Source organism: Cyprinus carpio, unplaced genomic scaffold (genome assembly GCF_018340385.1).
Source record: "Cyprinus carpio isolate SPL01 unplaced genomic scaffold, ASM1834038v1 S000006521, whole genome shotgun sequence".
NCBI lineage: Eukaryota > Metazoa > Chordata > Actinopteri > Cypriniformes > Cyprinidae > Cyprinus > Cyprinus carpio.
Genome location: NW_024879188.1, coordinates 412,696 through 429,591, shown reverse-complemented (window position 1 = coordinate 429,591; position 16,896 = coordinate 412,696). Strand labels below are relative to the sequence as shown.

The window sequence follows — 16,896 nt, the reverse complement described above, 5'->3', positions numbered from 1 at the left end:
ACGACCACGAATCATTCATTTTCTACTCAAGTCGGGGTTGGGGTGTACGATACAGCATCGTCTGCGATAATATAGTAAGTGTTGTTGTAATGATGTGCGATCTGACATTATCAATGTAGGCTGTATCACCAAATCACACACAGAGTGCACACACGTTGATTTATTAGTCTATTAAAACTCAAAATTCCAGGCATTCTGAACTGATGAGGCAAAAATGCTTCTGCATGCTTTTTATATTTATATAATTTAATATAGTTAACTTTATCACACGAAGAGTACCGTTTTTCTGCAGATATCAGCATGAACACATTTACTGTATTTTCCAGACTATAAGTCACACTTTTTTTCATAGTTTGGCTGGCCCTGCGACTTATAGTCAGGTGCGACTTATTTATCAAAATTTATTTGACATGAACCAAGAGATATGAACCAAGAGAAAACATTACCGTCTACAGCCGCGAGAGGGCGCTCTATGCTGGTCAGTGCTCCTGTAGCATACCCCTGAAAACATTAACTGAAAACAACTGAAAATTGTTGAAATATTAACTTAAAGACAACTGAGAAAGACTGAATGCAAACAAAATGCCCCCAAAAAGAAAATCCTATTCTGCAGATTACAAACTGTAAAATATGGTAAAATATGCAGCCGATCTGATAGGTGACAGGAGCACTGAGCAGCATAGAGCGTCCTCTCGCGGCTTATAGACTTATAGTCCAGTGCGACTTATATATGTTTTTTTCCTCGTCATGACGTATTTTTGGACTGATGCGACTTATACTTAGGTGCGACTTATAGTCTGAAAAATACGGTAATAATAATTTTATACAAGTTCGGTAAAGCAATAAGTGACTTACATTTTAGACATAATATTGCTTGTTTTTGCTCAATTTTGCTAATGAAAATAGTTCCAAACAAAGATCACAGCACTGTTTTGTGTCTCTGAGCAATGGACGGTGTTTACTTCTTGAATGAATCAGCTTTTTGAACAAATCGGTTGAATAAATGATTCAGTGATTCACTCAATAACACAGTCAAATGCTTTGTTTCTGAATGACTCAGTTGTTTGGATGAATTAGTTGAATCTCAGTGACTCACTTATTAACAGTGACTTGCTGTCACCTACTGGCAGTTAAATTTTTTCTTGTTTTAAATTATTTCAAATATCAGTATTCAAAGTTTTATGTTAAAAACAAAACATTAGGCCTGTTTATGCATGTTTAACGGCAGTTTAAATGCATCCATGTCCCCTCTGAGATACATAAACTGTGTAAATACATCTAAATGCTATTTCAGATGCAGATTCCATAAATGTTTTATTATGTTGTAACAGATGAAGTGCTTCTTATTCTTACCCAAAAATACAAAATGGAAGAAAGAGATAAAACTGAACACAATCTTGCTACTCAAGCGGTGTATGAAAAAAAACCCCAAAAAATAAATATATATATAAAAGTAAATATATATATATATATTACATTTAATACTTAAATATGTTTAAGATTAAAAAATACTTTCCGTACTTAAGTACAATACATATCACATACTTTAAGACTTTTACTCAAGTAATATTCTAAATGGTGACTTCAACTTCTACCAAAGTTCTTACCATTTTCTGGTAAGATATCTGTACTTTTACTTGAGTATGGCATTCAGGTACTTCATACACCACTTAATTTCAGTAACGAAAACTATGAAAGAAAATGTTCATCAACAAGTTTTTTTCCCCTGGCAAAAATGAGACGATGACGAGACTATATTAAGGTCATTAAATGATAACTGAGACTAAGTTAAAGAAGTTGTTAATATGAACATCTGCTGTTTATTTCTCTTAATGTGTGCACTTTTATAGCATTAAAATGTGTATTGTTTCATTTGGTTAACTAAATGTGTATTAACAGTGTTTGTTTAAAATCCCTTTACCTGTGGGAATACACTGGTGCACAGAAGCGTTCTTTGTTTACATTAGTTCAGAGTTACTGCTAGTTTTAATGTAAACATAATACAATTAAATAATAATAATAACAATAAAAGACATGGACTTACAAGACTTGTAGGATGGATAAAAATGATTTTATTTTATATACTTTATGTAACATTTATTCATAAGAAATTTCATTCGAATGCTGTAAACATCATGTACAATACAGTCCAGTAATATAGTTAATACTTAAATCACCAGAGGTCGCTGTATACCTAAAAGCGCCAGCTGGTAAATTTTACCCATGCACATGACTTTTGTGTTGATGTGGCTAAAAAAACATTATGTCACTGTATTATGCCACTGTACCCTGAGTGTCCATTGTACACCATTGTTTCCTCCTTATGTAAATTTCGTGCATGCAAAAGACCACTGAAAAATAGGCGAATCAGAACATAACACAGACTGTGATGTTACAATCAGGATCAATAATAGTTACGCCCCCAACATTTGCATATACCCGCCCATGTTCTATGCCAGCCACTAGCCGCCAGCCGAATCATCAGAAGTTCTGCAGGTAATGTAAAGAAACAAGCAAGGATTATAGCGAAAATGGCAGAACATGGAAATAAATGTTATTTTCCAGGCTGTGCAGGGATGGGTTGGTGTCTGTATTCAGAAAGGCACAGAAAACAAATAACGCATGTTCTAATAAAATAATGCGAGCCACTAAAGGGAAAATAGGAAAAATAAACGACAAAAAAAAAATAAATAAATAAAATTGCAAAACAAAAATGATTAATTTAATGCAAAGTTTGAACATTTACGAGTAGGCTAAAACATCTTAATTTGAATGTGCGTTGTGTGACTGTTTGCAGTAAGCTAACACCCCAGCTAATAATTTTTGGTTCCCAGAAGGTTCTCAATAATGTTCCCTTTTGGTTAGCCAGGAAAGTTTTCTTAACGTAAATAGAATGTTCCCTTTAGGTTAAGGGAACGTTCTGGAAACCTTAAGAACATTCTGGTAATATTCTTGGTAGGTTCCTGGAACGTTCCCCTAACATAAAGGGAACATACTATTTACATTCCTAGAAGGTTCCCAGAAAGTTCTCTTACCCCAGCGTCTCACAGAGCAGCGGTTCTCAAGTCCAGTCCTCATGACCCCCTGCTCTGCACATTTTGTATGTCTCTCTTATCGCGTCAGACATTTGTTCTACTCGAACGTAAGTGCCCTGCGAAGTGTACATCACAGGATATTCCACCATGATTCCAGTTCGAAGTAAACGAATACAGGTATGTTCCATTCAAAGTGCATTGAAGTGTGCGAGACATGAATTTAAATTGTATTTATTCACCGAGGTATATGATATCACACTTGTCCGTGTGTGATGTTGTGCAGTGCAAATCTGTGAATGAATGTTCTGAGGTGAAGTAAACTTCAACAGATTTCCCCTGCTCAGGGAGTAGGGAGCAATGAACACTGTGTAGGGACCATGTCAATCGGAAAATACAATTCGTGCACAGAGCTCACTTCTAACAAGCTGATTATCTAAATCAGGTGTGTTAACAAAGAGAGAAACGCAAAATATGAAGAGCAAGGGGTTGCGAGGACTGGAATTGAGAACCGCTGCCATAGAGTAAGTGGCATGGAAGACGGACAGATATGATCAAACCTCAATAATCAGTACTACAAACCATGTCTTGTTTTAAACTATTGTGCAATCATAAAGATAATCAGAGCACATTTAACCATCATAAGGAGCATTAAATAAGATTGAATTATCTGTTAATATGTATGATTTCTTTATTATAACTGCCATGTACCAAATAACACAGATATTACATTTAAGCACAAAATAACAATGACTTATACAAAATATTGCGTTTTAAAAATGTGAATATAATTTTTACAGACATTAAGTAAATAAATAGTAGGTATTTGACTTTAATATTACATTAATTACAAAAACACATGAGACGTGAGACATGTGGATCCATATGCAAGCTTTTATTGAACAGAGACATGGTCATAACTGGCATGGGTCAAACACTGGCAAACAGGTATATAGAGAGCAAGACACAAGAGTAATCCAAGGGCAAGCAAGGGTCTTCGATGAGCGAACAATATCCAGAGGGCTAAGCAAGAGGGGTAATCCAGTATCCAGAGCAAAAGGGTCAAAACACGAGTAATAGGGCAAGGCAAGAAAAACAATAAACTATGAAAACTAGAAACAAAGACAAGACTATGAAAACAAGGTACTGAAACAAGACTATGAAAACTAGAAACTAACACGGAAAGGCTTACGTATCGCAGCTATCACTAGGAGAGGGATATGTGCAGAACATTACTCAGCAGTATGTGAGAGGAAGTCCAATGCTTATAAAGCGTGTCTGATGATTGTGCTGTGTGTGTGTGTGTGTGTGTGTGTGTAATTGGTGGCAGCTGTGTGTGATAGTTTTCAGGTGAATGTGATTGGTGCAATGGAGCATGGGAAATGTAGTCCAGGGTATACTGTGTAATGTGAGAGTCTGTGTTGTGGATGATGACCCCTGGTGGTGAATTAACGGAAGTTCAGTGACCGGATCATGACAGTTCTCTTCAATAATGCTTGTCAAATCTGTCTGAAATCACAATATTTACTCTTGAATATTTATTAATTATAAGTAAATATTCAATAAAGAGATCAATAAACGAGTGTTAGTCAGACAGTAAAGCAAAATAACGTGGCTTTATATAGAACACAGGAGAAAAGCGTGTGCTGGAGAAGCTCGTGCAGATCAGAAGCACGCTGTAAAGAAACATACAAACAAACCCAGTGTTTATATGTTTTCAGACTATGCTTAACCATGGCTTAATTTCAGCTATATAATTGAAATTATATTATCTTTATAATGCGATTTGACTGGTTTGATGTCTACACTTTATTAAAAGCTTATTTCAGACATGAAATTCTGCAAAAATAGTTTGTGATTAAAAATACACATTTCAGCATTAGAATAATCAGAAACATCTGCAAAGTTTTAATTCGTTTACATTGTTTTTTCAACTTGATGTTAAGTGGAGTGATCATTATTTTTTTTAGGTTCACTCAAGGCTATGATGCAATGGGAATTCTCTCTGGGTGTGCCAATTGTCTGAAGCCCCTATAGAATCACGGCAATTCCCTGGCTGATGGCGCGTGCGCCTTGGGATAGGGAGGCTATTTCTCAGCATTCGGGCGCATTCCACCATGGCTGTGGCTTCCTTTCAAGCTCTTTTTAGGGGAGTTCCCCTAGAGGATATTTGTGTATTGGCAGGATGGTCCTCTCCGCACATTTTTATCTGCCAACAAGAGGCCTTTTTTGGCAGAGAAATCTGAGGAGCAGATGGTGTGTTCGCCAGTATAAGGATGGTGATATAAGAGCATCGAGACGGCGCTCGCGCCATCAGCCACTGCATTGGCATGATTCTATATGGGCTTCAGACAATTGGCACACCCAGAGGGCGTTCCCATTGCATCATAGTGATGCAGCGTCTCGTTCCCTACACAAAGAACATGGGTTATGAAAGTAACCCAAGACGTTCTCTCTAGGTTATAAAATAAAGTCTAAATATAACCTGCAGGGAAGGTTTCAGGAACGTTCTCTCTAGGTAATAAAAATAAAACCTGAAAATAACCTGCAGGGAACATTCCGGGAACGTTTTCTGTAGGTTATAAAAATAAAACTTAAAAATAACCTGTCTCTTTAGGTTATGAAAAAAAAAAAACCTACAGGGAACGTTCCTAAAACGTTCTTATTTGCCCCCCCCCCCCCAAAAAAAATAGAATAAAAATCAAAACAATAGCTGGGAACCAAATGGGAACGTTAGGAAATACATGCATAAATTTGACCCGATGACGCTTATAGGTATAAATGCCCAGTTTTTATTTGTGTTAATGGTTTTATCTAAACAACTTTTTTTTTTTTTTTTTTTTTTTTTTACAACAGTCAATGACTGTGAAGCTTGGATATTTTTTATTGAAAATATATTATATAGCCTACATTTGAAAAACAGCCATGGGTAAAATTACCCTGTGGCAGTTCTAGAGTACACCTCTGATAATCCCAGGTTGATATGGTCATGCCAGTTTGTTTACACATTAAATTTATGAGAAATTTATGAGAAATGTAAAGAATTTCAATCAAACCAAAAAGACTCAAAAAAAATATTCTTTGGAATCTTACAGTGACAGTCATTTCTTAATTTATGCCAGGAGTTATGTAAATGAGTCGAGATCGATATGAAGCTTGAGTCATAGACCATTTTAATGATATAAGTTATAGTTTATGAAAGAAAAACGGTATCGCAAGCTCAAACTTGACTGAAACGCAAAATAAAAGCAGCGTTACAAATAAATTAGTACATGGCCATGGAAAATATGTATTTATATTTTTGCGCTGTTTCTTTTATATTTTTCAATTCTTTATTTTTGTTTGCAAAAAGCACTTTTTTCTCAATACTTTCATTTTCGTTTGTAGAACTTTATTTTCTTTTTCAGAACTTTATTCTTTTGCATATATACAGTATGTGGTATTATATTGACTCCATAAGGGACCTCCACAGATTTTGGCAGTATTACAAATATGACCGGTTAGCAGTTCTGCTACCCAGAATATGATTCCTCTGCGTCACCATCATGTTCACTGCACCTCTATCCACTCACACGCTTTGCATGGTTGTGAAGGTGATTACTCTGTGTCGCTGTCAGTGTACTCCTTTTCGTCTTTCTGTATTCTCTCAACCATGCACTCTTCATGCATCTTCTCAGACGCCAGCACCTGCGCACCACAGCTCTGTAACTTCCGTCATGCCAACACGTGACTGAACGTCAAAACAAAGGACACACAGTCTCAGCAGCATGCTCTTAAAGGATTAGTTCACTTTCAAATTAAAATTTCCTGATAATTTACTCACCCCCATGTCATCCAAGATGTTTATCTATTTCTTTCTTCATTTGAAAAGAAATTAAGATTTTTGATTTAAACATTCCAGGATTTTTCTCCATATAGTGGACTTCAATGGACTCCAAATGGTTGAAGGTCAAAATTACAGTTTCAGTGCAGCTTCAAATGGCTATAAGCAATACCAGACGATGAATACGGATCTTATCTAGTGAAACGATTGGTCATTTAAAAAAATAAATTAAAAAAAAATGTATATGCTTTATAAACACTTTTCTCTCACTTCTGCCGACTGTCAAAACCGGAAGCCGTTCCAGCGGATGATGTGCCGACGTGCAACATCATCCACCGGAGCGGCTTCCGGTTTTGACAGTCAGCAGAAGTGAGAGAAAAGTGTTTATAAAGCATATACAAATTATTATTTTTTTTTTTTTTTTAAATGACCAATCGTTTCACTAGATAAGATCCGTATTCATCGTCTGGTATTGCTTATAGCCATTTGAAGCTGCACTGAAACTGTAATTTTGACCTTCAACCGTTTGGAGTCCATGACATCTACTACATGCTGGAATGTTTTCATCAAAAACCTTAATTTCTTTTCGACTGAAGAAAGAAATACATAAACATCTTGGTATTCCACCCATTCATATCACTCTGGAATACAGAATATTCTGTAAAAAAGGGCTTGTCAACAAGAGCAGAACATGGCAATACACCGACACTAATCAAAAACAACTATATATATATATATATATATATATATATATATATATATATATATATCTCTGTTTTGTTTCCAGTAGTGGTCGCGGATTGTAACATTACTTTCACAACCTCTGTGTGGCAATACGTTTTTTTGCCATTGTTTTAAAAGAGTAACATTAACGCATTTTGTATAGTGTATATCTGAAAACTTTGATGGGTGAAAGAGCAACTTCTGATAAAATGTAAAAAAAAAAAAAAAAAATCCCAAATGACAACAATCACTGCAAATAAAATTGAGCTAAATAATATTTTCTTTCATCATTTTAACCATTATACGGTAAGACGAAAATATGATGAAAATCTGTAAGTTTCCACTGACTAAATCTAGACTAAAATGCTCAGACATTTAGGCCTGGTTTCATAGACAGGGCTTAGACTACGGCAGGATTAGGCCATAGTTCAATTAGGACATTTAAGTAATTTTTCATAAACGTGCCCTAGAAAACGCATTACTGGTGTGCATCTTGAGCAAAAACAAAGGCACTGATATATTTTAAGATCAATTAGCGCAAGTTTCTTTCAGTTAACACAGCTCATACTTACATTTTAGTATGGGACTAGTCTTAAGTCTTGTCTGTGAAACGGGGGTTATTTGACTAAAACTTGACTAAAACTAAGCATGACAAGTTGAATAAATATGAGACTAAGACTAAATTAAAAATAGCTGACAAAATTAACACCACTTTTTGGGTACTGTAGGGGCTTCTGCACGTTCTACATCATCACAAGGACCCAGGGATTTGTCGTTCTGCTGAAGAGGCACAGTGACTTTACCACAAGCACCGTCACTTCCTTGCTGCTTAAAAATAAAACAATTAAAAATCGAATTTAAAATATATTAATAACAAATAATAATAATTGTCACAAAGAAAATGCCATTTGGAAGTTCTAATCTAAATGAACAAAAAAACACAGTTCCCTTTCGAGCTTTCATGAGACATCGTGGAGGTTTCTCCGCTATGGGAAACTCCTTCCCTTCCAACCTTTCCCTGAAGTCCTATTGGCCCACGACCAGTCCAAGTGACTGGCCAATTGTCATGAATTATGCAAATCGCATACAAATACTAATGAGCTTAAGAGGCAGTATTAAATGTGAAGCATGCGACAATTACGTCAGAATATTCTCCTTCACTTTTTTGTGCTAAACCTGCTATGTCTTTTCCTAAGCGTGTCGGAAGTTACTCCGGGAATCTCACGCTGGCTACTCTGTGTGATAGAGCGTGGGTATACCCTTCAATTCAGACACAGACCACCCAGTTTCAATGGCATGGTGCAGTGTCTAGCATTGCCTCAAAATGCTCCGGTTCTCAGACAAGAGGTATGCAGCCTGCTTGAAAAAAGGAGCGATAGAGAAAATCCCTCCGAGCGAGCTGGAGAGCGGGTTTTACAGCCACTATTTCGTGGTACCTAAGAAAGATGAGGGACTCCGCCTGATCCTAGATCTCAGGCCTATCAACTGAGTGTCCATTCAGGATGATAATGCTGAAACAGATCCTGGTACAAATTTGCCCCGTGGACTGGTTTGCATCTGTGGATTTAAAGGACATGTACTTTCACACGCTTTTTCACTGCATGATTAGGCACGGTAAGTTTCGGTACAGTTCCGTACCATTACCAAAACGTGACGTGTAAACTCTGTTGATCATTGATTGGCCGGAGAGAATCATTTTGTTGTCTGTTGAAGAAGTAAATAGCTTGTCCAGCCAGTCCAGCGAGAGCTTGATGGGGCAACGCTGAATGAAAAAGTTTTTCAGGAGTTGTGGCAGTAAAGGCGTTGCACCTATAACAACATGTGAATAATCCCGCCCACCCTAAAGCGGTACTAAACTACAGTGGAAACGCAAACTGAGCTGAGCTGAGCCGAGCCGTGCCATGCGGAGTTGTACCAAGAGTGGAAAAGTGCCAATAAACGCTTTCTGAGGTTTGCTTTCGAGGGCGCGGTGTACTAGTAATCTGTTCTTCCGTTTGGGCTGGCTTTAGCCCCACACACTTTCTCAAAGTGCATGGATGCAGCACCCCACCCCCCACCCCCCTCAGAGTGAGTTGGTTGCGCAATCTCAACTATCTCGAAGATTGGCTGATTTTAGCTTAGTAGTCGGCCATATAGACACGCTGCTTCATCACTTGGACTCCCTAGGGCTGTGTGTCAACATGCAGAAGAGCATTCTAGCCCCGAGTCAGTCTATAACACATCTGAGGGTGTGTTTCAACTCAGTGGAGATGTGTGCCAACCTCTTTCGGGAGCGCTCAGCGTCCATTTTGTCTTCCCTGCACCATTTCAGGCTGGGCAACTCTGTTCACTTGAAAGGAATTTCAGAGGCAGCTGGGACTCATGGCAGCAGCATCAGCTGTGTGTCATCTGGGTTTACTACACATGTGCCCGCTGCAGTTATGGCTGAAATCTCGAGTCCTTTGGACGGCGTGGACTTCGGGCTATTTGCGCATTGCAATTTCCCTGGGCTTGGTGATGTCGCGCATTGTGGTCATGACAGACACATCGACTCATGGCTGGAGAGCAGTGTGCAAGGGCTTTCCGGTCTCAGGCTGTTCTTCTCTCTGTCTCACTCCCCGTTGGAAGGGGATGCTCTGACATTGCCCTGGCCAGCAGCCAGACTGTATGCATTTCCCCCAATCAAAATATTGCTGCTGGTGTTATGCAGATCAGAGAGAAGGGGGCTTAGGTGATACTCGTGGCCCCGAGCTGGGCGAACCAGGCACAGGGGCCCTACATGAGACATTTGTATGCCTTGAAATGGGGAGTGTTTGTGAAATGGTGTCGTGGTGCTCATATCGACCCGGCTGCTTGCTTGGATGTTCTGCATTTTCTACAGTACAGGCTGGATAGTAGATCTCTACCTTCAACTATGGAAGTCTATGTGGCTACTATTGCCTCGTATCATTTCCCGCTGGGCGGGCAATCGATCGGTAGGCATGTGCTGGTTGTGAGATTTCTTAAGAGGGCGAGGAGATTGCATCCCCCTCGTCCACCTTCAGTCCTGCCCTGGTACCTAGAGGTGGTGTTAAGAGCTCTTTCACAGCTACCATTCAAGCCTTTAGCATCCGTTGCTATGAAGGAGCTACTGTATCTCCCAAAACTGCACTACTTCTTGCCCTCGCTTCAGCTAAGCGCATTGGGAATTTACATGTGTTTTCTGTGGACACGGATTGTATTTGATTTGGACCCAGTGACTGCAGCGTCACTCTCCAGCCGAGAACAGGCAACATGCCTAAATCCCTATCTACTCCCTTCAGAGCACAAACTGTTTCACTGTCTGCCCTGTCTTCTGAGTCATCAACCTCACGTGATGGGGACGCTCAGATTTCAGTGTGCCCCATTAGGGCTTTGAGGACTTACATTGACAGTTCGGCCAGCTTTCGGCAGTCTGACCAGCGTTTCTTGTGCTACGGTGGTCATACGAAGGGCCGGGCCAAAACAAAGGCTTTCCCACTGGATTGTGGATGCTATCACAGCTGTTTATACCTGCCAAGGTTTGGAATGCCCTTTTCACATTAGGGCCGACTCAACCAGAGCTTCGCCTCCTCATGGGCATGGTCAAGAGGTATGTTTATTCAGGATATATGCTTTGCAGCCGGTTGGTCTTCTCAGAATACCTTCACCAGGTTTTGCAAGCTGGATGTTCAGTTCTTAGCTTCCCAAGTGCTGTCGGTGAGTGCTTGATTCACTTATACTACCTCTATTCAAGTGTGTTATCTGCCTCGCACCGTTACTACTCTGCGCAGCCATCTATGCTGTTGTTGTTGTTGTCTGCCCTGTATTCAGTGCAGCTCCTGTTATTCAATGTCTAATTCGATTTGTGTACCATCATCATGTTGTGTATTATGCTCCTTAACACAGTTATCACTGTGCAGCCCCTCTCTCAATACTGTTGTTGTCAGATCAGATTCTGAAGTAATTGTCAAGTGCACCGCATTTTATACTGCCTTTTGACATTGAATTAGTATTTGCATGTGATTTGCATACTTCACAACAATTGGCCTGTAAATTGGACTGGTGTGAGTCAATAGGACTTCAGGAAAGGTTGGAAGGGACGGATTTTACCATAGCAGAGAAATCTCCGTAATGTCTCATTCCCGATCTCAGGGAACCAAGGTTACAATGGTAACTGGAGACGTTTTCATTATATGCTAATACAACTTACATTCAGTGTTTTCATTTGCTCCAAACCATCATGAAACACATTCATTAGCTCTGCCGCATGGACCGTATTTGCTGCATTGTCGGTAACCACAGCTGGTTCTTACTAAGTAATATTCCACTCAGTTACTGTAAGGCCTCATTCAACAATGCTGCTATGTTCCTTGCTGTGTGGCTGGTGTGGACAGCCCGGGTTTGGAAAACATGCGACTCGAGAGTCCAGTCACTGGCGATATAGTGACATGTTAATGTTACATACGAATCAGTCGCCCTGGAAGTCCAGCTGTAACAGGTAAGGGCAACACTTTCTGCTGACTGGAGAGACACTGCAACATTTATCTTAACCTCTGCATACTTTTTCTGTATTGCCTTTTCACTGAGGTACTTGCGTGTTACCATTACACATCTTGGATCCAAAACATTAATAAGATTCAAGATTCAAGATTTTTATTTGTCACATACATGGTTATATGGAGAGCATATGACCAGCAGTGAAATATAAGTCAGGTCCACTCCATGGACAGTGCAATTATTAAAGAATACAAACACAAGAAAATTATATATAAATATGGTATGAAAAAATAATTATAAAATAAAATGCTTATAAAATAAAATGGCAGGAAAGTATACTGTAGACTTAATAATATTAAGATGAGCAAGAATGTACAAGAGAAGAATGTGCAAACAGGTTGTACAGGCTATTTACATAGCAGCAATAGAGGTAAAAAAGTAAATGAATAATAAATTACAGACATTGCTGTATTGCTGGCAAAAAGTCTGAATTTACTCAGCCGTCGCAGATGGTACAGTCTTTGGCTGGCTTTATTAACCTGTGTTTGGATGTGTGAAGTCCAAGTCAGGTCCTTGGAGATGTTTACAACAAGGTACTTGAAGCTGTTCACCCTCTCCACAGGGGTCCCACTGATCAAAAAAGGAGTATAGGGCCACTGCTGTCTCTTCCTGAAGTCCACAATAAGCGGTTTAGTTTTACTCACATTCATAGAGAGACAATTGTCCTGGCACCATGATGTGAGTTTCTCTACCTCATCCAAGTATGCGGCTTCATTATTGTTGGAAATGAGGCCTAAACCACAGTATAATCAGCAAATTTGATAATAGATGTGGAGCTGTGGGAAGACATGCAGTCATGTGTGTAGAGAGAGTAGAGCAGGGGACTCAGGACACAGGCCTGTGGAGCTCCCACGTTCAGGGTGATGGAGTTAGAGGTGAACTGGCCTACTTTCACCACTTATGAAGGAAATCAAGAATCCAGTTGCAGAGTGAAGAATTCAGGCCGAGGTCCATGAGTTTAGAAGCTAGCTTGATGGGGACTATAGTATTGAAAGCTGAGCTATAGTCGATGAATAGCAGCCTTACATAGTTCCCATTGCTGCTGTCAATGTGAAGGATGACTGCAGGACTTGAGGGATGGTATCTTCAGTAGATCTGTTGGGGCGATAGGCAACCTGAAGAGGGTCCAAAGTATCAGGGATGGAGGAGCAAATGTTTCTAGGTGAAATAAGATTTTGAAAGCCTTCATTCTCAACTATGGCATGGGGTGTAAATCCTTGCAAATTAGCGTTACTATGGTGTCTGTTGTATCTTAGCATGGGGTGAATCTGACTGTAGTTTGCAGTCTTGGTGTGATGGATATGTTATTAACACAGTATTAATTACAGTATGTATTCCCCATGGTTGTCCTAGTAACCATTTTTAATGACAGTTTTAAGATCAGTACCTCTAGCTTTTTTCTTAAAGTTGATGCTGATTTCAGGAGATTTTGAACCTAGAAACACGCATCACGGCATAACATCTCTGTGCATGTGATGTGACTTTAACTTGGTTTAACTGATGAGGTTATAATGAGTCCTTCTGCTGACGACTAATGTTTTTCCTATGAAAAAAATCTATTAACATAGTATTCCTTTTCTCAGATTCCCACAATATACAGTACTGCTCACTTCATGTTGACCTTGATTCACTTCTCTGAATGCTCATTTATGCCACTAAGAAAAACTGGAGACATTATTAGCTTTAGCCTTTGGCCACTAAAGGGCATCCTGGATCCCATCACTGGAGATGAAAATGTGTGACAGCTCATAGCTGACCATGCGTAACCTCCGCAGCTGTCACTTCACTCTGTTAAAAAGACATTGAGCCCAGCAGTGTGCTCAAGAGTATAATAAATTCTGAACTGTTCAGTGCGATTTAACATGGTTCATGCAAGATGCACATTTAGCCTGAAAGATATGAGCACTGTGCTACCATGTCAGAATACTGAAAGTTGTAGCTGTTAAACCCAGTGTTTTTGCTGCCTTCCTCCTTGAGTAGTAGGCAACACTTTGCATACTTGACAGCCCTTAAGTGTGCAGCTGGAAGATAACATCTTATGCTTGTGTAACTCTCTCTCCTGAATCTGAATGAATTCATAAGGACGGTTATCTAAAGGCTCATTAAAATAATCCATATTAGGAATAACATGTTTTTTTTTCTTTTCTTTTTTTTCAATCATAAATGAAAGGTTTTACCTGTCTTGTATAATTCAAATAAAATAATTTAAAGCTATGTGCTGGATGCACAGTCATTTATGGTATGGACTAGTTGTAAACAAAATGTCAATACTTCTTCATGGTTTAATTGCTTTGTTTTGAGATGATTTTCATAAATTATTATTAGACAATGTTATGGCCTTATTTTAAGATTTTGGAAACAAGTCTATTCACGTAACAAGAAACAAAATGTGTTGTCTTTGGGACAAAATCTCGTACACTGCAGCACAGTAAAGACAGTACTTTGCCTCATTTAGGTTCATAAATGATGATGTGTAATGTACATAATATTAATAAATACATTTAATAATGTGCGTAAAAGTAAAATTCTTTACTGCTTCATTTTATTGCCAAGTGCTTTCAAGAAGAATTGTCTTGAGAGACTGAAGGAGTACAGCCTCAGAACAGTATGAATATTAAGAGTTAAATTAATCAAATCAGCTACATGTGCATAAATGTTCATTATAAATGTATTTCATAGGGTGTTAAAATTGTTATCTAAAATGTTTATTGCATTATAGTTGTTTCAAATGTAAAACATTTAAATCAGATCTGGTGCATATGTTTGAACAGTTCATAGAATACTCAGACAGGACACAGTCTACAGTTTTTATAAAGTTAACATAGAGGGAGCTGAATGATGCATTCCGAAGGTGCCAAGGAAAACAATTTCTATGTGGCCAAAAGGAGAGTGAGAGACATTAGAGAGTGCAAACACTGTTTGCTGAAATCCACAGATAAGACACTCACATGCACACGCGCACACACACACACACACACACACACACACACACACACAGTCTAATGACCTAAAATCACAAAATTATCCATGACAGTTGTCCTGGCAACCTAGAGCATTCTATTTTAATGAGTCCTGAAGGCATTGCCTACTTAAAATGTATGTTTGTATAAGTATGTGCTCAGTTATATGTATATGTATGTATTAATTATGTGTTTTTAATAGATATCTTTGTCAAATCCGCCACTGGAGTTTGATCTACACTGGCATGTACAGCATTCTGACAGAATCTAGAGAATTACCCAAGAAACCATACAACGGTATTGCAGAGTTTAGGAAATACTGTAGCAGGTGTATGTCTATACCTACTATATTCAATTAGGTGAGCGTTAAAAATAGGAGCTTTAAAGAAGGATAGATTTTCTCGATGGTGTGCATGTTGGAGAACCTTTCACAATGAGAAAAAGCATGCGGAGAAAGATGTCATGGAACAACCATCCATTAACAATCTAAATTTGGGAATGCCAGCTGTGAGAGCAAAAAAAATAAAAAATAAAAATAAAAAATGAATAAAATTTGAGCAATAAATTGTCTATATTTCTTTCCATTTCATGTAAAATCATGTTAATTATGCTTTTTCCTATTTTTCCCCACCTGTATGTGTTTACTGTATAGTGTTTTTATGCCTGTGGCTTTTCCTTATATACTAGAATAACCATCATGCACAATTAATCTGCTTGCCAAGTATTCTTCTCTGCCCACCATACAGCTTCACATGCTGTATTTGTAAATGTACAAGAAACGCATCTGATAACAGAAAAAAAAAGACATTATTATAAAATGAGATGATTGTAAGAACTGGAAGAATGTCTTTAATGCTTTTGAAACATGCTGATATTGATAACTGCAAGCCTCACATTCCAAAAACACATCAAAAGACTACAAAGATTTTGCCAGAAAAGATGAAAAAAAAAGAATAATAAATAAAATATAACAATTAGGCAAAAAAAAAAAAAAACACACAAGACTCCTATTGGTTGATTTTTTGGTAAATTTACTGCACCTGATTAGTATAGTGATGCCCACATCCTCACAGCTCTCGTAAACACGTGCCCAGGTGTCCTGAATGATGCCCCGCTCCACATCCGTCAGTGGCTCTGGTCTCTCCCTCCCCTCCGTCTCTTCATCTTCCCTCTCTTTCTCCATGCCACAGATGCACCACGGGGTACTTGCGCCTGAAGCAGGCACAGATGGTGGAATGAGAGGTTGTGGTGGTGGAGAGGAACGACGAAGTTGGCTGAAGGGGCAACAAAAACGCAGGGCAAGAGAGTAGAGAGTGTGCATCCGCCCACCTCTCACCCTGTGCCCCTCACTCCCTTGAGCAGGCAGGATTATTTTCACTTCTGACAATCGTTCGATGAATATATCTGCTATCACTGTTCTCGCTCTCCTACCATTTGCTTTTCCGTTGCTTGTCTTCCGAGCTGCTCAGGTCTTTGTCTACCCTCTAACACAGATGTTCTCAATGCTTGGAACTTCTGGATTTATAATGACCTCAGATATGGAACGTGGGGAAGAGAGGGAGGGAGCTGAAGGGAGGTGACAGGGAGGGAGGGAGGGAGGGAGTGAGGACTACGGGGCGACTGGAGAACAGAAAGGCCCTAGAGGGAGAGAGAGAGAGAGAGAGTGTAGGAGGTGGGAGGTGTTTATTTACTGTTAAATATTAATGATATATAAAATGTGTCTTTACAGGTATGATAAGAAAATGTAATACGAATCCAATAAAATAAATAAAATACATATTATTTTCAGTACTCTGTGATTGCAGTGTGATACTAATGTCAT

At 38.8% G+C, this 16,896-nt stretch overlaps 1 protein-coding gene across 1 annotated transcript in view; it reads right to left on the bottom strand.

Moving 5' to 3' along the window:
* The window catches only part of LOC122143861 (cytoglobin-2), a 76,554-nt gene extending 60,112 nt beyond the window's left edge, over nucleotides 1-16,442 (bottom strand). The window contains exon 1 of the mRNA XM_042754465.1: nucleotides 16,115-16,442. Coding sequence (XP_042610399.1) covers nucleotides 16,115-16,395 — 281 coding nt within the window. The 5' untranslated portion in view covers nucleotides 16,396-16,442. The remainder of the gene's footprint in view (nucleotides 1-16,114) is intronic.
* Nucleotides 16,443-16,896: the final 454 nt, after the last annotated feature.